At 48.2% G+C, this 20,827-nt stretch overlaps 1 protein-coding gene across 2 annotated transcripts in view; it reads left to right on the top strand.

Annotated features, from left to right (window-relative positions):
• LOC119395155 (nuclear factor related to kappa-B-binding protein) overlaps window positions 1–20,827 on the top strand; it is a 755,896-nt gene that overhangs the window by 662,707 nt on the left and 72,362 nt on the right. For both annotated transcript variants that reach the window (XM_037662442.2, XM_049415825.1), the window contains exon 15: window positions 7,495–7,618. In XM_037662442.2, the coding sequence (XP_037518370.2) occupies window positions 7,495–7,618 (124 nt within the window). The remainder of the gene's footprint in view (window positions 1–7,494; window positions 7,619–20,827) is intronic.

The following is a 20,827-nucleotide window of genomic DNA, read 5'->3' as shown; positions in this document are numbered from 1 at the left end:
TGCTTCAATCAACTCCCTGTTAATTTTTTTCCTATGAGTTGACAGAATCTTTGTGCCACAACTCGCAATCCGCAACTCTCAGTCCGCAACTCGCAAGCCCTGGTTGACTTCTTTCGCAACGATAACCCGTCACGCCTGTGTGCTGCAAGTATTGACGTGGAAGACCTCTGCTATTCGCTTCCACATAGTGAACTAATGGAGAGCGTGAAAGTGTGCATCACGCAACACAACGACGAGTTGGACTTCCGGTCAAGGTGCGGATTAACAGTGGAGGCATTTCTGGAACTGCTCATGGTCTATTTACAGTCCACAGTTGGCGTTGGCAAGGACCTATTTGTGCAGAAGGCTGGTGTGTGTATTGGGTCGGCTGTAGCACCCATCCTAAGTGACATTTTTCTCAGTCGCGTCGATAGAAAAGTGTCAGATAGTCTAGCAGGGACCGCGGAACACATTTTCCGTTATGTTGACGACTATCTTGTACTCGTACATAAAGATAACTACAACCAGACGTCATTAATGTTCTGAAGGTTTTTAGAGAGAATTCCTGTGGGCTGAAGTTCACAATAGAATTAGTACAAGACAAGTCGCTACAGTTTTTGGAGGTCAAGTTGCTCTTTAAGGCAGATCATGTGTGTTGGCGGTATAGTCCACGAGCCAAGAAACCGCTGCTAAATTTCATGTCTAGTCACTCAAAGGTAATAAAAAATGCGATAGCATCCTCTGCTTAAAGGGGCCCTGCGACACAATTTGAGCATGTCTTTTTCATCGGTTCTTCTGGTACTGTGGAATGCACCGATATTGCTGCGCAAGTGGCAACGCCGAAATCGAAGCGGTTATAATTTTAATTCACGGGATAAACTACCTTGATTTCGGACTATGGCGACACACATCGGCTATTTCTGTTACAGGAAATGACGTGATGTCATGTGACAGTGACGACAAAGACCGTTCGTTTTTGATTGGCTTGACGCGACATGTGACGTGCAATATTCATATGGTGGTAGCCAACGTTTTTAGATTACTTCAGTTGGCAAAGACCGCGGCCTTCCAGTGGCGCGGGGCAGCTCGCCGCGATCGCCAACCAGGCGGGGGCGCTGCAGTCGCATTAGGATTGGTCTCGGCGCGTCGTCTGCTACTGCGCTGCTGATTCAAAGGGGCCAACAAGCGATTACAACAGGGGTTAACTCGATGTGGTAGTCACTCTCATTTCACTTGGCTTGAGTGAAATGCGCGTTTTAGTTGTATCTCAGCATTATAACAAGAAACAGCACGTAAGACAGGGCATGAAAAAGTAACTTAAAGATAAGGCAAACACTGCACAGTGCGCTTACCTTCATTCTGTTTCCCGTTGTAATCGGCTTTAATTTTTCCCCTGTATATGCGCAAATCATCTCAGGCTCCCGTAATGCTCAATCATATTCCAACCTCACCTGAACATGTATTACGCCAGCTGCTGAAAACCCTACCAAATCAAAAACCAGCAAGGAAGCCAGAAAAACACGTCTTGCCATTTTCATTCGATTTCGTGAAACAGAATGCAACACGTACATTTATTTCCAGTGACGTATTTACGGGGCGTGTGCGAGTATTCGAAAATTTCCATATTCAAATGAAACAGTGCCTTCCTCGATTCTATCATCGAATCGAATAACCGTCATTTGTAATGAAGGCCACATCATAGCGCTGTGCCATGTCCACTTTTCGTCTTCGTCTGTGTTTTTCGTGCTGTTAGCCACGATGAATCTGCACCAACTCGCCCTGTATTCCATCCTACTTAATGTCATTTGTAAGCCCGAATATTTTACGAATATTTCAAAATGTCATTTGCAACGGCGTAAGGCAAAAATTGGCGCAAAAGCACGATAACTGACATTCCTGTAGGGCATATTAGAGGCACGCTACCTCGCTTGAGGAGCACGTCTCTTTTAACAAGGAGCATTCACGCTTTCTGAACAATTATGTGGATACGCCTATACTTAATCCCTCCAGTTGCTTTCCTCGCTCAACTCCTGCTGTGAAAGGGCTACAATTTTTAAATATTTTTAGTTGCCTTCATTCACTGACCAAAGAAGGAAAACAAATCACTATTCCAGTGCGTTCCTCCCGCCATAAGCCTACAAATGCTGTGTACCTATGGCATATGCGCCCATTCTAATACGTATCGATCTTTTTTTACAGCAAAGGTGTAAATGAGTACGGGCGAAACCTAAATGTTCAACATGAATTTTCGGCAATGTATATATTTTCATGTATTCATGTACCCACTAGCACGGGCCGTGAAGGGCCTGCAGTATATTTAAAAAAAAAGAAAGAAATATGGAATACACTTCTATCTGACATCGTCCTAACCGACCTTTTTTTTGGGGGGTTACTTCTCATCTAATGTCCCGTTTTGAATCCTCTGAGTATAATAAATAAATAAATACTAAACATATGAATACGAGGACGTGAACATCAATTTGTATAATTAATTCGTTCTAAGAATGGCTGTTTCAGATTCGTGACTTATTCAAAAAGTATACCATATTCAATTCTATTCGCTTCTGTCACTATTCGATTGGGCCTCAAAAATCACTATTCGCACATCCCTAATACCATCGGAGAGCTGCTCATGATGACGGAACTGTACGGGAAGCCTTCACATTAGCTTTATTTTTTGCTGATGCGATGTTTAGCACATAGACTTTTGCAAGCGTCTTTGGCAGCAAAATGCATCCTGAACACTATGTACGAGTGAACCTCTGCAGTAGTGGTACGTGGTCCGCCTCGGTGGTGCAGTGGTTGCTCGACTGCTGACAGGAAGGTCGCGGGTTCGATCCTAGCCGCGGCGGTCGCATTTCGATGGATGTGCTAGAGAACAGTGTACTGTGCGATGTCAGTGCACGTTAAACACCCGATGGTCTAAATTTTCGGAGGCAATACAACGGCGTGCTTCATAATCATATCCATCGTGGTTTTGGCACGTAAATACCCCAGATATTATTGCAGCAGTGGTGTCCTTAATTGTGAACGGGACAACCGACAGTTGTCACATCACAGTCCCGAAGAGCGCCAAGAAGGGCTAAAAAAGTGTCGAAACAGACCCGGTTCCTTTGCAGCTCAACTGAAAACGTGGTTTCAATGCCTCTAAACATACACAAAAACTCCCATAAAGAAACGTCACGGTACGGAACTGCCACAGCCAAAGCATACCCCAAACAACAGCTCGAGGCGTGCTGTCCTGACACTTCGCGGTATCTATTCAAATACGTATGCACGATCACTGCAATGAGCTCATGCCTTGGTGGAACGCGTGAAACCTCAGAATATATGAGCGATTAACGCGCGAGCACAAACCAACAACGCAGCAAAAGCACGCGGCTGAACAAGCATCGCCCTTCGTACTGCATCTCAACCTATCTCAACGCTACGCCAGCGCCACCTCTCGCGACGGCGACAAAACCTAGCCGCCTCTCGAAGCTAGTTTGCAAACTGAAAATAATCTAAAAACGTTGGTGGTAGCTAGGCCATATTACGGAGGCCTAAGAGGAACAAAACTCCTTTTTATGCTTTCTCAGAAACAAACGATTCCTGTTTCTGATATATTTTCAGAACAACGAACACGACGCTAGGTGCGCTGTGGAATGGTAATCAAACGATACTCTTCCGCGTTTTGCCTTTTGCGGCATCGAGCGACACCTGCCACTCCGGCACCTGCGAAACACGCAACGCTCAGTTCGGCACGATGCTGTCAACGAAAAAAAATTCTAAACGCTTACCGGCCGACGCCTTCCGCGTCATCGGGCGTTAGCGTTTCGTCTGGGTTCATGGATCCATCCTCGCGTTGTGCGGGGTTCAGCTAGGGTGGCTCCCTAGTTCAGCGACGCACTTTCAATTTGCAATGGCGTGCACGACATGCAAGCAATCGCTGCGTCGCAAGAGCTAGCGCTCGAGGTCTGTTAGGTATTCCAGACTCATTTTGTGCACTACACGACAAATCATGGAAGCGTCTGCTAGCTGACACACGGGGTTTGTCGTAAGCATGGGAACAACGCCGTCAAAAAGAGGGGTAGCAATGTACTGTGTGAAGGCCACCATGAGGTGGCATTTCCGGTATGTCTTTATAGGACGCGCGCGGTGATTGGAACCGGCCTTTGACGTCAGCGGGAGAGTGAAATGCGAAAAAAACGTTTCTCGTCGTCGTCTGCTTGAGTTTTGAACTTTGAGGACTAATAACTTCACTTTTCGTACACCAATTGATTTGCATAATTCTTTTTGCGTTCGTCTCGGCATTCATAACTACACGCATTTGCGGTGCTAAATAAGGCAGTCGCAAAAGTATCGCAGCTGGCCCCTTTAAGATCTTCGTTGTTCCGGTCATGCGTACACGAGGTTGGTTCCAGCTTTCAGGACCAGCTAAGCAGGCTCCGGGCAGGTGGGTGCCCCAGCCATTTGCTGAACACTATGTGCAAAAAACTCATCCCAGTGATAAAAGGCACGGAAAGAATTCTGAGAAGGTTACAAAATGAAAAAAGGAAGCTTGTAGTTCTCCCATATGTTCATAGGTTACAGTATGGAGAGCTGGGCGAGTTGGTTTGAGGACATTCTTGGAAACATTTCAGCGCGCACACAAAAGACGAAAACGAAAGGTGAGAAGACAAACGGGCGCGAACTCACAACTAAGTTTATTGAAGGAAGTACACGAAATATATAACCCAGGGTAGCTCAAGAGCGCATGTGCGTAAAAAGAATCAAACAAACAAACAAGCAAAACATAAGGAAACATAAGAAAAAACACATCATGACAGTAATATTGCAGAAGTATCTACATCGTGCAGCAGATTTTAAAAGTCAAGTGCTACTCAAAAAGGTGAACTCCTTGTCAGTTAGTGCAATCGATGGGTTGCTTACGCATTTATCAGCACACCTTCTAATGTGGAAAGCTTCAACTATTTCCCGAGTTATCTTGTCTTTATGATAAAACAAAATGTTAGTATCACACCACACAGGATGACAATGGCAGTTCCTGCAATGCTCCGCTAGATGGGAGTTCTTACTATTATCCAATGACTTCATATGTTCATTAAGGCGAGTGTTGACGCATCGGCCAGTCTGACCTATATACACACGACCGCAGGTTAAGGGCAATAAAAAAACTGCCCCTATCCTGCACCTCACGAACTTTCCGCTTTCTTTTGAAAGGCAAACACATTTATTCTTCTTGATTTTTTTGTCGAATTTTTGGTCCACCGCACGACAGATACGTTGAATCTTATTGGGTGCAGTGAAAACAACCTCTACACCGAACCGATTGGCATGTGCTTTAGCTGATGGGAAAAACGATGAATGTAAGGTAAAACAGCGAACCGTTTGCGTTGAGTGTCTTTCTTTGTTTGAGCTATGCTCTGATCTAGCCTTTAAAAACTTAATAATCTTTTCAACAGCTCTGCGTACAACATTGTCTGGGTATGTAGCCATTTTTAGACGGTTGATTTGACGTGAAAATGCTAAACTCATGGTATGAATGCATGACTTCGACAAGGCACTCCTCAGACAAGACACTGCGATTCCATTCTTTACAATTTTGGAATGGCCTGAGCTATAGTTCAGAAGAGATTTTACTGACCGGGGATTATACAGCCAGCATGTGTGTCCTGATTGTAGGTGCAGTGTTAAGTCTAGGAACTGCAACTGATTATTTTGGGCAACCTCATGTGTGAACTTGAGACCCATCCCATATTCCCTAAACACCTTCAAAACATTCACAACATTGCTGCCTTGCACGTCTTTCTCAGAAATAATTAAAAAATCATCGAAAAACCGAAAAACCTTTTTAGCCAAACCAAGCAATCCTTTATGAATATTTCTGTCTAAACTGAAGTCATTGGATAATAGTAATAACTCCCATCTAGCCGAGCATTGCAGGAACTGCCAATGTCATCCTGTGTGGTGTGATACTAACATTTTGTTTTATCATAAAGACAAGATAACTCGGGAAATAGTTGAAGCTTTCCACATTAGAAGGTGTGCTGATAAATGCGTAAGCAACCCATCGATTGCACTAACTGACAAGGAGTTCACCTTTTTGAGTAGCACTTGACTTTTAAAATCTGCTGCACGATGTAGATACTTCTGCAATATTACTGTCATGATGTGTTTTTTCTTATGTTTCCTTATGTTTTGCTTGTTTCTTTGTTTGATTCTTTTTACGCACATGCGCTCTTGAGCTACCCTGGGTTATATATTTCGTGTACTTCCTTCAATAAACTTAGTTGTGAGTTCGCGCCCGTTTGTCTTCTCGCCTTTCGTTTTCGTCTTTTGTGTGCGCGCCGAAATGTTTCCAAGAATGTTCATAGGTTGTCCCATGGCTTGAAGAATGTAGCAGCGAGATATGGTGTAACCGCGGTGTTTACAGCACCCAACAAGCTGTCAAAGTTGTGCCCACGACTTCGAAAGATGGTGGAGTCCGGCACTACGCAGAGTAAGAACAGCTGCCGGATGAAACACAGCCAACATTACAGGTCTTGCAAAACAGCAGTGGTATACCAGGTTCCGTTCAGCTGTGGCAGATCTTATGTTGGGCAATCTGGAAGATGTGTAAACACCAGGTTGAGGGAGCATGACTCTGCATTACGTAGTTCAGGACGAACACATCTGGTGGATCATTGCAGGTCTTGTGGGTGCGCACCAATTTTTACAGACACAAAGATTCTGTCAACTCACAGGAAAAAATTTAACAGGGAGTTGATTGAAGCATTCCATATTAGAAACATGGGAGAAAATTGTGTCAGCCAAGCTTCCGTCACAATGTCCGATAAAGAATTCGACTTCTTGAAACGCAAGTGCAACAATCCGTCTACAAATCCGTGAACTCCTCCTAAAAAAAAAAGCTTGTTCTTTGCTCCTTATCATGACATAGCGCTGAATAAGTTTTCTTTCTTTTTCTCGTGTGTTCCTGGGTCCACCAGTGGAGGGCGTTTCTTATACGTGAAGATAAAAGTACAGTTCGTTGTTCAAAATAAATCAGTTGTGAGGTTGCGCCCGTGTTGTCTGCCTCTTTTTTCCTTGTGTCCGTGTACGTTTTGCGCAAAAGAAGTCATGAATGAGTACCAACTCGCTCAACTTTCAGTACTGTTGCTACAAAACATAAGACATACAATGCACCACGAATAAGGCGTAGCCGATGTTCGACTCATCATGAGGGGCCCACGGGAAACGAGCCGCGGTATTGTGCCCCCACGAACCTACCGCAGGAGACGTTCATTTACGCACGCTACCAATCCCCAAAGAGAGTCCCTGCCATTTCCTGCTCACCAGCCTAACCTCCCAGGCGACTCTGCCGGCGCCACTGTGCTAAGCCTACACCACGCGAGTTCGGCAGCTTTTAAACCCAGCTGTGGCCAATACGCGAGACAGCGTGCGCCATGAGGCGCGTACGACTTTACAGGGAGTGATAGCTCCCCCACAGTTTTTGTCACACTTGAAATGACATAATGAATGTTTTGCCACTGCCAGATCCACACGGTGGTGAGTGGAGCCCTGGACCGGCTGCACTATGAGAAGGACCCCTGCGTCAAGTATGACGTGAACCGCAAGCTCTGGATCTACCTGCACCGCTGCCGCACTGAAGAAGAATTTGGTGAGCATTGTGGGGCAAGACTGAAAGTTGGGCTAGTTGGTGATACATAATGGGCAAAAACAGCGTGCACGTGGATGGGACGAAGAAAAGGATGCACAAAACAAGCGCTGCTCTCAACTGTGATTTATTGGCATATGCAGATTAATTATACCCAAACGATAAGCATAAAGAATATGTGCAGAGGAGCTGGCAAGGGACCATAACTAGGCAAAATAGAAAAGGCTTTTATACCATGAAGAGACCACCGCGTAGGAGCGACATAAGATCAGACAAACATACCACTGATTAAGTTTAGTTCTTTTTCGTGTAAAGAAACCGATGTTTGGCTGACGCAGGACTCTCCTTTTTTAATGTAGAAAGCTTCCGCAAGGTCCTGTGTCATTTGATCACTGTGTCTAAAAAGCACTGTCGTATCACTGAACAATGGCTTGCACCCACACGTGTTGCAGTGCGCAGGCAGATTGACATACGTGAAGGGCTTGAAGGTTCCAGAATGTTCTTTCAGGCGTACATAGAGGCAGCGCCCTGTTTGCCCGATGTACACTTTTTTACAGGTTAAGGGTATTTTGTACACTACCCCACGTGCACAGGGCATTGCTGCGTTCCTGTGCTTCACACCACATTTAATTTGGCTAGACCTCAGTTTATCATGCTTTTTGTTCACCATTGGGCACAATTTTCCCAACTTATTTTTGGCTGAAAATAGTACCTGAACATCGTAACGTGACGCCACATTTTTTAACCCATGTGCCATTCTGTGCTTGTAGGGCATGGTGCCACATTTTTTTTACCACTCTTTTTTTACACTTTTTTGTCCCTTCTTAATCTTACGCACTAGTCCTTCGCAGACGGAAGTGATTACATGAGTCGGGAAACGGCTGCCTGAAGGCGACCCACCTGCTCAAAAAGCTTTTTTTTCCCCTGGTGCCTACACGACTTCCTAATTGCGGCTCCGAGGCTCGACGTAGCGATGCCCTTCTTCACTATTTTCGAATGTCTCGACTTCTTAACCCCTTGAGCGTTTTCGCCGTACATGTACGGCAGAAGCTTCCTGGTACCAAAGGGTTTTCGTCGTACACGTTCGGCAAAGCGTTTATTTTTAAAACGCGCACCTTTTTCGATGATTTCTCTTGCTTGGCCTGTGCTGCCACACTTCGGGAATACATGGAATTTTTTTCATGCGCCGATGTCTCTCCGTTGTTGCTTTTTTTATGCTTTGCAAAACGTGGAGGAAGGGAAAACTAAGGAGAGGCCCTATCATATCCCAATGCATTGCGAAAAGTGTGGCGGAAGTGACGTCAGATTTATGGGGCAAGCAAACCGATATGACCGGGGCAAACAAAACAGCAGACGCCCCACGGCGTGCTCTCCGCGGTGGTTCGCGTCTGCTCGGATTTGTAGTTCCGGCGTAAACTTAGCGCGTACTGTGCGGTTCACACGCAGTAAAATGTTGCAAGCAGACGTTTACCAGGCTGTTCGTGCGTGGCAGGCCCGAGCGCTGCGTGCTGAAGTTCTTCGTGGAGCGTTTTCGTGCAACAGTACAGAAAGTACCGGTACGTGCCGTAATCAAAAACATTCAGCCCCTGCCTATCGTATTCGAACTCACCTAGCAGTGACTTAAGCGTTCTGCTGAGCATTAGGCCTTTCTTTTCCTTTCTTGTAGCCCGATTTACAGATCTATTGCCCGATTAGCGGTTCTTTGCTTGTGTACCTATAGTTGACGTAACCTCACGTCGAAAAGAAGACACCGCTGTATTGTATACGCGATCGTTCACGTGAAGTTTGTAATTCCAGTGCGCACACAACACAAGCACGCAGCACGCGCACACCGCACAATACATACATCACGCAGTCCGATAACAACAAAAAAAGTTTATTGCCCTTTCGTTTGAACGACACAGCCTCTAAAACGTACGAAGCCTTCAGCGCATGGACGGCGCGTCAGACGCCAAAAACAAAATTTCACGTGTGTTCCGAGTTGACACGAGTAAGAAGCAACAGAGAGCGCACATCCGAGAGCTCCGCATGCAAATACCATGCCTTAGTGATCAGTAATGAAGTGAACGTATACGTACACATGAAAAGTGACACCCGGTACTGTTCGCAGTGCACGCGATTTACACAGGGTATACGCAACAGCTGGGCATTGCGTAGCTTTCCTAACGAACACACAGAAGGAGCAGCACGCGTGAATCGACTACGCCGCTTGCATGGCGAAAATCAAACAAACAAAAAAAAAGCTGCAAAAGTTTCGCGACTCGCTCGATGCGCGCATGCGCTTGCAAACGACATGACGGAAATCGCGAAATGTATCGCTGCTCCTTCGCTAGGAGGCAATGCGGGCGTTTGCGATGCGGAGGCTTCACGAATGTGACGTCGGGGCCTCTCCTTAGTTTTTCCTTCCTCCATGTTGCAAAACGGTGCGCCGGCTATTCACCGCGAGATCGGGCTACAGGTGGCAGCACCGTCGCCGCGCTAGTGTGGGTAGGCAGTCGTCGGCGCGTATACAAACGCACACAACAGCGCTTCGTTGTGAGCGATTTGACCCGATTTCCGGCAAATAAAATGCCTTGACTGCTGTTTTCTGGTAATATGTGCGCTCTTCATTCCCGAATTAATGAACGAAGCGCGCCGAACGTTACCATTACTTGTGAGAGAAGCGCATTTTGCCAACAAACGGGGTTGCTCGCCTTCGGCAACAGTCGGCATTTTCGCAGTACATGACGTTTTCTTGTTGTTTTATTTGCACATGTTCAGCCAGCGCCTCCTGTATTTTTCAGTGCCTGGGCGAACGCTCTCCTCAGGCCGTCAAGCGCGCTCCGCCGCCGCTCGCCGCTGCCGCGTGGCGGCGCTGTGCAAGTAGACTACGGGAAGCTGGCGCTGAACGGCCGCGTGTATTACGAAGGTCCCGAATGTTTATTTACATTCGAGTTTAACTGAATTCGCACTTCTCACAGGCTTTCCCAGGTACGTATGCCGCATGCAGTCTGTGTGGCCGTAATGCCGGTGCGAAAATTGTATTCGAATTTGATTGTATTCGTGTTTTATTTTATACTTCATGATTTTGCAACCACGTGCTCCGCATACCTCGGTATGTCGTACTATTGTTGCGTACCATTGTGCAAATCGAGCGGAAAGAAAAACACTGGTGTGCTTTCGTTCCATGAAATACCAGCTGCCGCTGGTGTAGGGGAGCGGTGGCTTGCAGCGATTAGGTGGGATAATTGGTCGCCTAATACAACTTCGAACTACACAAGAGTATGTAGCCGCCATTTTCAACCAGAGGATTTCATAGAAGGCAAAAGACGGCTGCTCAAGAAGGATGCAGTACCATCAGTCTTTGCAGACTACCCCTCGCATTTGCAGCCCAAGGTAACGACTGCACGAAGCATGGCAGGTATCATGGCAAGCCAACATGCACCAGTAGCAACGCTGCCTCGCGACCGCCGCCATGTGCAACGCTGACATTAGGTCCCGAAGCTAAGGAATCGGAGCCAATGGACACAAGTGCTGCCGGTGAAACAATGGACAATTACTCTACATTTTCACAGCTCAAGTTAAAAGTCAACACTACGACCTTCGACTTGAACACCGTCTGTTCACAAACATTGGGCAATGTTGCAAGAAGCGCGTGGATGAAGGAGCTGTTTTTGTTTGTTTTTCGTACTATCACGATAAAATTGCTTTAAGATCTGAAATGATGGAATCACTCGACATCAGGGGCGTAGCCAAGGGGGTCCGTAATCTCATTTTGGGGGGGTTCACCCCCCCCCCCGAAATTTTTCAATTTTGCTTGCGTATATATACACGCACAATACAAACGCACGCGTGAACACACGTGAAGTATGGTTGAACCCCCCCCCCCCCCCCCACCAAAAAAAATTTCTGGCTACGCCCCTGCTCGACATACTTCCTCATTTTTTGCTGTTGCTTCCTCTCAGTGGCAACAAATGTACCCGTCAAAAGATTTACAAAGGGAACATGAGATTACGGACCTCCTTGGAAGCAGTCTAGCGACATTTCGTGCTACTTAGCGCATGCACTCGAGGCTTACGTGTAGTCTGCTACACCAGTAGACGTTAGCATGCATCGGGGCTCTTGAAGCACCGAAGCTTTCAGTATTAGCTACTGGCAAACACTGCTTTGAAAACTCGACTCTCAGACACTGAAAAACCGACTTGCAGACAAGCGAACATAATGGTGAAAGAACAATTGCCCGTGCTCATGTCGGCTCAGCAGACGACACGCGAGCAGCTCGATCAGCAACAGCCGCAAAAGACACATGCCTTCAAAAAAATTCTTGTTGCCAAGAGCGACAATTGTGCTTCACCATTTCTGTTTACAAACGTGTTGATTACACTTCAAACAGCGCGAATACAGCCGAAAACTCAACAATGTAACAGCTGCGAACCTGCGTTTCCGTGAGTGACGGTGCGACCGCAGCTGTACTTCGGTGGCGGCTAAAAGCTGTACTAACACCGACAGCCGCTTCCCATTGCTCTCCGCTACTTCGCCCAGGCACAGAAAAATAGAGGAGGCGCTGGTTCAGCTCGTGTTGCTCCTACTACGCACTGCTGTAGCACGACTGAATTAAGTATTTACTTGTTCATCTGGATACCCCCCAACAAAAAGAAAGCCCGTATTCCTGCACGATGAGTTCAAATAGCACTTTGTACACTGTATGCATGCTCAAATATTCATCCGCATTTCTTATTCAGTTCTCCAATGTAGGACAGTTGATAGGTTTACTGAGGAAAGCTACGTGGCTGACAGCGCTTTAGCGCTACAGAAGCGTTTAACACGCACACGCTTGTTTTTATTCCAGTAACAGTACACAAAGGTAACTGTACAGCACGAAACTTTCTTCGATTAATTACTTGCACGGCAGTAATGGAACAAAGGCCCGGATATTTCACGGGACCAAAGTATGTTTCTTCAAGCGAATTATGTCCGCTGCCTTCCGCCAGTCCATTACAACGTAACACAAACGCTCAAGATAATGTAAAGAAAAGAAGATGTGGCTTCGCGTGAAATTACTACGACATAAATGTAAAGTACGCCGTTTGGATTAATTTTGACCATCGGGGCTCTTTAACGCGTACCTTAATCTAAGTACATGGGTGTTTTTGTATAAATTTCGCCACAAGTTAAAATTGCACAAGGCAACTCAGTTTTGCGATTTCCGTACATTCCATATTCTGTTCTTTTTAGGGGCAATTTAAGTACCGAAGTGTCAGACATGACTTGACAGAAATATTTATGTGTAATGTGACCAGGACCATACACATCTAAAGCTCGTTGCATAACCTATAAACGACAGCCCCGAAGTTATACACCAAACCGCAACGCGCAAGTGCATGAGAGCCTTTTTTTACCACCAAGCCGCTATACGAATAAATTCACATGAAATTTAATACTTCTCATCTTTAGGACAACGCCAAGTGCACTTTACAATGCGCTTGAACCACAGAGCGGCACCTACACTGATATAACTGTCGTGAACGGAGGGTACGACAACTACACACAGCACTCTCTACAAGTGCACTCACTGATCTTAATACAGTAGAATATACAGCCGATCACGGCCAAATGCATCTTTACATCGTGTCAGGCATACGTACGAGCAATTAAAGTTGCACTAACGCAACGGAACAAACCGTTTTTTGAGGACCTACATGACGTACGCGCACATGCAAACACAGCGTGGCTAGCAGACGACGCATGGAGCAATCCACACTAGGCGCGGTTCAGTAAGAAGCCGCGAGGTGGCGACTCCGCTCGATCTCGAGGCCAATTGGCCGCGAGATCGAGCAGAGTCGCCGCCTGCCGGCTACTGGCTGAAGTGCGCCTAGTGTGGACTACTCCCTGCGTCGTCTGCTAGCCACGTCGTGTTTGCATGTGCGCGTAAGTCCTGCACGTTCTCAAAGGGCGGTTTGTTCTGTTATGTTAGCGCGAGTTTAACTGCTCATACGTATACATAACATAATGTACAGAAGCAAATGGGCTTGCTCGGCTGCATGCGCACTGTAATAAGATCAGTGAGTGCGACTTTCGAGAGGGCTGTGTATTGGTGTCGTACCCTTCGTTCGCCAGAATCATTTCAGTGTTGGTGTCGCTTTCTAGTTCAAGCACGTCGTAAAGTGCTCTTGGCATAGTCCCAAACATAAGGAGCATTAAATAGTGTGTGAATGCCGCGTTTTAGCAACTCGGCAGTAAACAAAAGCGAGGCCCATGCACTTTGGCATTGTTGTTAATAAGTGCGGCACTGTAGTTCATGATGAGCTTTAGTTGTGCTTAAGATGTCCTTTTATTGTACGGTCGTGGTCCCACTACAGCGAAATATCAAGAAGTCTGACACTTCGGTACTCAAACTGTCTCCTAAAAAAAAGACAATGGAATGGCACGGCAGTGATAAAACGAAGTTCCCGCGCGCAATTTTAACTTTGGGCGAAATTTATGCAGAAACACCCGTGTGCTTAGATTTAGGTACGCTTTGGAGAACCCAGATGTTTAAAATTAATCCCGACGGCATGCCTTACGTTTTTGTAGTATAATGTCACGCAAAACCTCATCCTTTTTTTTTACATTATCTTGAGCGTTTGTGTGGAGTTGTTATAAATTGATGGAAGGCAGCGGACATAATTAGTTCGAGAAAAAAAACTTTATTCCATAAAATAACCGAACCTTTGTTGCATCACTGTCGTGCATGTAATCAGTCGATGAAAACTCTGTGCTAAACACTGTTGCATGCGTATGCGTATTCGCGCGAACAGTGCTATTGAACTCATTGCACAGGAATATGGGCTGGTATACGAATGATGAAGAAGTAAACACTTAAAGGAGCACTGACATCAAATTTCAAGATCGAGATGTGCCCATCATTCGATCGCTTGGTATGCATAGGTCTTCTTGGCCAAATTTGAACGGCATCCGTCGCGTGGAAGTTATTTTAATTCGATGTCAAACAGCGTAGGAGAAAAAACAAAAAATCGGCTGCCCTGCAACATCGACACTAGTGCTACGTGTTCGGTGTGATACATTGCACAAAAATCACCCTGAGTGACGATACGCTAGTAACAATGACGTCGACGATCTCTGAGTGTGTTCGGAGCCGACTGCCAGCCATGCTTTCACTCTCTTTGCTGTGTCGAAGCGTGCGCCGTGCGTTTGGGGCGCACATGCACAATACGACGACTGGCACCCGGCGAGGCCTATTGTTCCGCACCCCTCTCGCTTTGTTATCGGGCTGCTCTCGAGGTAGTTTTCGTGAGGGGACACGCGCTTAACAGGTTTAACCCATACCGAGGCACCCACATACTTTCAATCTCTACCGCGCGCGGGGCCCCGATTTGAAAACCGCGCTTTCAACGTCACCACAGCTTGAGTGCACGTGGTCTTTGACGCTCCTCCGCATGGGTCGCTAGTACACTGTAGTCGCTAGTTTCTTGTGGTTTTTAGGCGGGCGTTTTGAAGTGACGCTAAAATGGTCACAATTAACTACGCTAGAATTAGTTATACGATACGCTAGAGCATTTACGATTTAACTTAGGGATTACCAGACCCAAACCTACAAATTACAGTAAAAAAGTCACCAACAAAAATTTTGCTGTCAGGGGTCCTTTAAGTAGTTCAGGCATGCTACAGCAGTGCGTAGTACACAGAACACAAGGTAAACACGTACAGAGAAAACAAGAAACGTCGTATAGTGCATAAGTGTAGACTGTCACCCAGGGCGAGCATACCTTTCATCGGCAGATTGTGCTTCTCTCACTAGTAATAGTAACGTTGGATGATCTTTGTGCATTGATTCAACAATGAAGATCGTATATATTACCAGTAAGCTGCAATCAACGCATTTTTGTTGTATTCACATGACGTCACCACGATGCTGTGAGCAGCGCTAGCAACTATGGTGACGCCGTCCTTCGGGTACAGTGAACTAGACACTGTACTTCGGGCGGTCCGCCATGATTCTGGCCACTGTATGGCGTCTGTGCCATAGTGCCCCACATTGTGTGTCTTGCTTTATCTCGGATTTGACAGGTGCTGCTCTTTTAGGGCAGGAATTGTTGCTGTGTACTAGCAACTACCGCAGGATAACCCTCGACGAACGCCGTCGAAGACGCTGCGAAGTGATGGACGATACGCCTTTAATCAGTATGAGCGCAATGCGCAAAAGCTTGGACGAGACGGCAAGGGAGCAGGTTGGAAAAATTGGAGCTTTGCGTGGAAAAATTCAAGCTTTACGGCGGTGTTGAACCACTGTTCCTGGGCATGGGCGAGTTGCACTTCGACGTCGAGCGTGCGCCACGGTGAAAATTTCCGACATCAAGGATTCTTTAGGGTTGCTTTCGTAGCCTCCCGAAGACTTCGTGCCCAGTTGGGGCTGGTCTCGTCCACCGAATAGGATGGCTTTCCTGCAAGTGAGTAATACAAGTGTAATTACAGATCTTGTAGTACGCCAGCGCCGCCTCTTGAAGTGACAAGCAGTCACCGAGGCAAATCTCAGAGCGAACGTTTTACAGGAGAGACGTAGCAAGTGGAGCGAAAAAATTCAACTGCGCTAGTGCACGCTGACATTATGTATTAGCGTCGTTTACAACAATAAAAATGCGGCTACGCAAACGTAAACACCCAGCCAACCCGATATTTAACTGCGCTTCTCCAAGCGGCGTGTTGACGGGACAACAAACACGGACGTTCTGAAGCATGCATCAAGTGTAACATTTGGAACCAAAATTCATACTCACCAGCAATGAAATGAGCGCTGCACACTTCGTAGTTAGTCCAACTTTTGTTGATGCGAGAGCGAACAATGCGGCGAACCACTCGATACAACACATTTCCAACAATTCTTGCGTTGGTTGTAGATGGCTCCATAAAAGTTGACGCTCTCCTTTCGCCGTGACCTATTGCTACGTCAATAGACGGCGCAATTTACCATGATTTCAGAGACTGCAACAGAACATGGTCAGCTGCTGCTTCGCGAACTGAGGCACAGAACATCCACACACACCGAGAGAGCTTCACGAAGTGGCCAGGATACAGTGTACTAGAAGGGGGCAGTGGAACGAACGAAGCGGCCGCTCCGCATCTCGGGTGATGCTCCGACGGGCGACCGTAGCGGCGGCGCTGTAGTCACTTTGTATTGAAGCTGTGGAGAGCGTCTGCATTTGGCGCGCGATCGTCGCAGCCTACGAAAGCGTGTAATTGCGCGTTTTGAGCGCGTTTAATGCATTACTGAGGTTCAATGGACGTCTCAACGCCTGCTACGCGCCATGGTGCATGAGTGAATATGCAGGCATGCCAAAATTGCACCGAGATATTCCCTGTTCATGGAGCCTGCCGACACCAAAAGAAGGTGACAATCGGATTTTGAGCACATGCATCTAGCTGCTCACTGATTGCTGTGTGGTTTGCAAGCAGCACTTCGAGCCGCGCTACACTATAAGTGACTACGAACACTGAATACTATGGTGGTGTCGTCGTGCCGAGCACCACCGCGGGTTCGAGCACTGGGAGCTTCATGCAGGCTGCCGCGTCCTCGTTCGTCCCGCGCCCGTGTAACGTTCGAACTGCTGCGCGCGAGAACTCGGCGTGTCACCGCGAAGGGACGGCGAGCCGTCGCGCGCAGCGAGGGAGACCCTAGGCGACACTCTCCAAATCAGTGGTTTATTGCCGGGACTTTAGTACAAGAGATCAATAATTCGTTACAACCAATCGCACGTAAGATAGTTACACAGAACACCAATTAGCTAATACAATTGTTACCAAATGTGGCCGCGAATGGCACACCCACAAAACGGACAAACAAAGAAGCAAGTTTGGAGAGCCGACCTACCCTTCGGCCAGCGCTCCCGCGATCTCGCACCCCAGAGCAAAGAAACAGAAGGAACACTTAAAAGGAACATATACGGTGCACGATCGCGAGGCGCTGCCTCGGCACTTCGAGACCGCGGAGGGTGCGCGCGCCCGCTGAGGCCGGAGCCCCGACAAAACGACGTAACCGCCGGCCGGCGGCGAAGAACAAAGAACAAAGGAACGCCGCCGGCCGGAGCGGCCAAAACACGTACGCACCCTTCGAGGTCCCCAAGTGGTCTCCCCCGAACCTCGTCGCGCGCGCACCCGCTTCTCGGCGAGCGCGAGCAAGGTCCAAATCCCGCCAAAATTGGGCCAATCGGCCACCGTGTTTAACCTTCGAGGGCGGGGTGGCAGCAAAGTGACAGCGATTTACGACCAGCTGCCACCCGCCTGGTCGAGAGGAGAGGGACACGGGAACTCTCCAAGGGAAGATGGCGTCGAGCCACTGGCGCGGACGCCTGAATTCCCACATCCCTCCCTCCTTAAATGCCCCCTACCAACTGGAGCTCCGGTGTCGGCCAAGAAAACATACGCAACAATGTCGCAACGGCACGACACCTGGGCGTTCAATTAAATTAACACGCGGCGAAAATACTCAGGAAGTAGACAAACATTAGCTCTAAAGCTCTCCCAATTAAAAATGTAAACACCTGATCGAAACGCGTACATCCGACGTGCACAGAAACCATAGTTAAGAACAACTCGAAACGAAGAAACACAACAAACATCCGCCGAGGCAATAATAAAGAACAGTACAAACAGTAAAGAAGACATAAAAAGTCGATAAGATCGCGAAGAGTCTCTTAGATGGACGACCCGAATGGTCCCGCTCGCCTCAGTCCCGTCTTCGCGTACACGGACCGCAACAGGCGTCGGTCGCCGGCCGCTACGTCGACGCCCTGACTGCGACAGGCGCCGCAACCGCAGCCCGATCCACCGCCCTGCCGTCGCTGCCTCCGGCCACGCAGACTTAACTCGACGACGCAACGCGGCAGAGAACACATCAAAGCACTCGCGGAGCACAACACACTAGATAAATGAACTACATGACATCAAATAACGAAACATTCAAGCAAACAAATACGTAAAAGCAAAATGTGAGGGCTCGACACAATCTAAACACTGCATACTTGTCTAACGGGAAAACAAAGAATCGGAAAACCAAGAAAAGAGAAGTTGCCTGCGGAAGTCACTAGCCGAATATCGAAATCCATAACTCAAAGAAGTGAACGAAAGCTTTACCGAGGAGTCCTCATTCGCTATCCTAAATCAAATTAACGCGCATAACATCTGGCCGGCCGGTCTCTTGTCATTGTTTCTCCGTCTGATCAGTTCATCCGGATAGTAAGCGTGGTCTTCGCTAGCGCGTTGACGTATGACCTCGACACTAGCGGATAATCCTCCCACGGACGCACACTGCCCATTCGCGACACCGACCGAAATGGACGTCCATGACGTGCTGTATACAAAATGGACAGACGTGGAGGTGACGGCGATAGATGAACATTCAAACTATGCCGCGCCGAATCCCAGAGCGAATTAACCTTAATGTAAGCATTACCACTCCGAAGACAGGCCAATAAAATATAAGAAATGCAGTGGTGCAAAACCTCGTACCTCTGCGCCGGGGGTTGCCAAACTATTTACACGCGTCGGTCGTCGACAGCGGTAAAAGAGGTGGCATGCGAACTTGGGCCGAGCTCTTCTGGACCATGCGAAGTGAACCCCTCCCCCCTACCCTATTGGGGCAGCAGCGCCCGGCGCTGCTTCGGACCCCACGCGCTCGTTGCAATACCAGCAACGTTACAGCGCCCGCGCCCGTGCAATACCAGCACGTCCCGGCGCATCGCCTCCCGGAGGCCGTCGCATCACCAGCGACAAACGAAGAAACTATTTACAAATATATACAACTGGGTTACTCCGCTGTCCGTTCGCAGCTCTTCGGGCCACTACAAAAACAAAAAGAGACAACTCCAGAGCCCAGATGGGGATGGTTTGCCTTGTCTCCCCCCGGCCGGCTTTCCGTCAGGACAGCCTCCTCGTCATAGTCACGGGGTTGCAGGGACGCGTCCCCTTCTGCGAACGCGACGGGGGGGTGCCTGAGGCGCTCGCCTGTTCGCGGACCGGGCTCGTTTTATGACCCGTCTTTGTCCGCTCGGCGGGTGTTCCGCCATTTTCGCCCTTTTGCTGGCATGTGCCGAAATCATGACCAGCAGCCACACGGGGCGCGAATAGTGCGTCATCTATTACAGAATTAGGCTAGAAACGCGTAGGGGCTCAGAGAAAATACGTTGGACTCACCGAATCGCTGAATCAAAGGCAGAGCAGAGGAGGTCAGTCTCCCCGGAACGGCATGACGAGGATCTCAGGTTATCCAACGAACTCCCGCCGCCAAGAACGAATGTTGTATCTCGGCGGAAACTTGCAGCACTCCTTTCCTCGTCCGCGCTTCGCAACAGAAGCTTTGAAGCGGGTGCCCAATACTTCTTGAAAAGTGGCACTTGCCTCTTTCCGTACCACGTTACCACAACAGAGACCAGGCCCAGGGTAATTTACGCTCGAACGATTCATAAGACAGGCAACTCTCAAGAAAAACGGCGGATGAATGTAAAGAGAGAGATGAAGAAAGAGATACGAAGGCACACGGACGCACTGGACTTGACCCGACAACCGCACTAAGCGTAAAAGCTCGGATTTTCAGCGACCAGAGGTTGATTAGGCCCCTGGCCCCACGTTGGGCGCCAGATATGGTGGTGTCGTCGTCGCTCCCGGCGCCGTACGCGCCAAACACCACCGCGGGTTCGAGCACTGGGAGCTTCCTGCAGGCTGCCGCGTCCTCGTTCGTCCCGCGCCCGTGTACCGTTCGCACTGCTGCGCACGAGAACTCGGCGTGTCACCGCGAAGGCACGGCGAGCCGTCGCGCGCAGCGAGGGAGACCCTAGGCGACACTCTCCAAATCAGTGGTTTATTGCCGGGACTTTAGTACAAGAGATCAATAATTCGTTACAACCAATCGCACGTAAGATAGTTACACAGAACACCAATTAGCTAATACAATTGTTACCAAATGTGGCCGCGAATGGCACACCCACAAAACGGACAAACAAAGAAGCAAGTTTGGAGAGCCGACCTACCCTTCGGCCAGCGCTCCCGCGATCTCGCACCCCAGAGCAAAGAAACAGAAGGAACACTTAAAATGAACATATACGGTGCACGATCGCGAGGCGCTGCCTCGGCACTTCGAGACCGCGGAGGGTGCGCGCGCCCGCTGAGGCCGGAGCCCCGACAAAACGACGTAACCGCCGGCCGGCGGCGAAGAACAAAGAACAAAGGAACGCCGCCGGCCGG

Source organism: Rhipicephalus sanguineus, chromosome 5 (assembly GCF_013339695.2).
Source record: "Rhipicephalus sanguineus isolate Rsan-2018 chromosome 5, BIME_Rsan_1.4, whole genome shotgun sequence".
Lineage (NCBI taxonomy): Eukaryota > Metazoa > Arthropoda > Arachnida > Ixodida > Ixodidae > Rhipicephalus > Rhipicephalus sanguineus.
The sequence above is the reverse complement of the archived record's forward strand: the minus strand, read 5'-3'. Positions and strand labels throughout refer to the sequence as shown.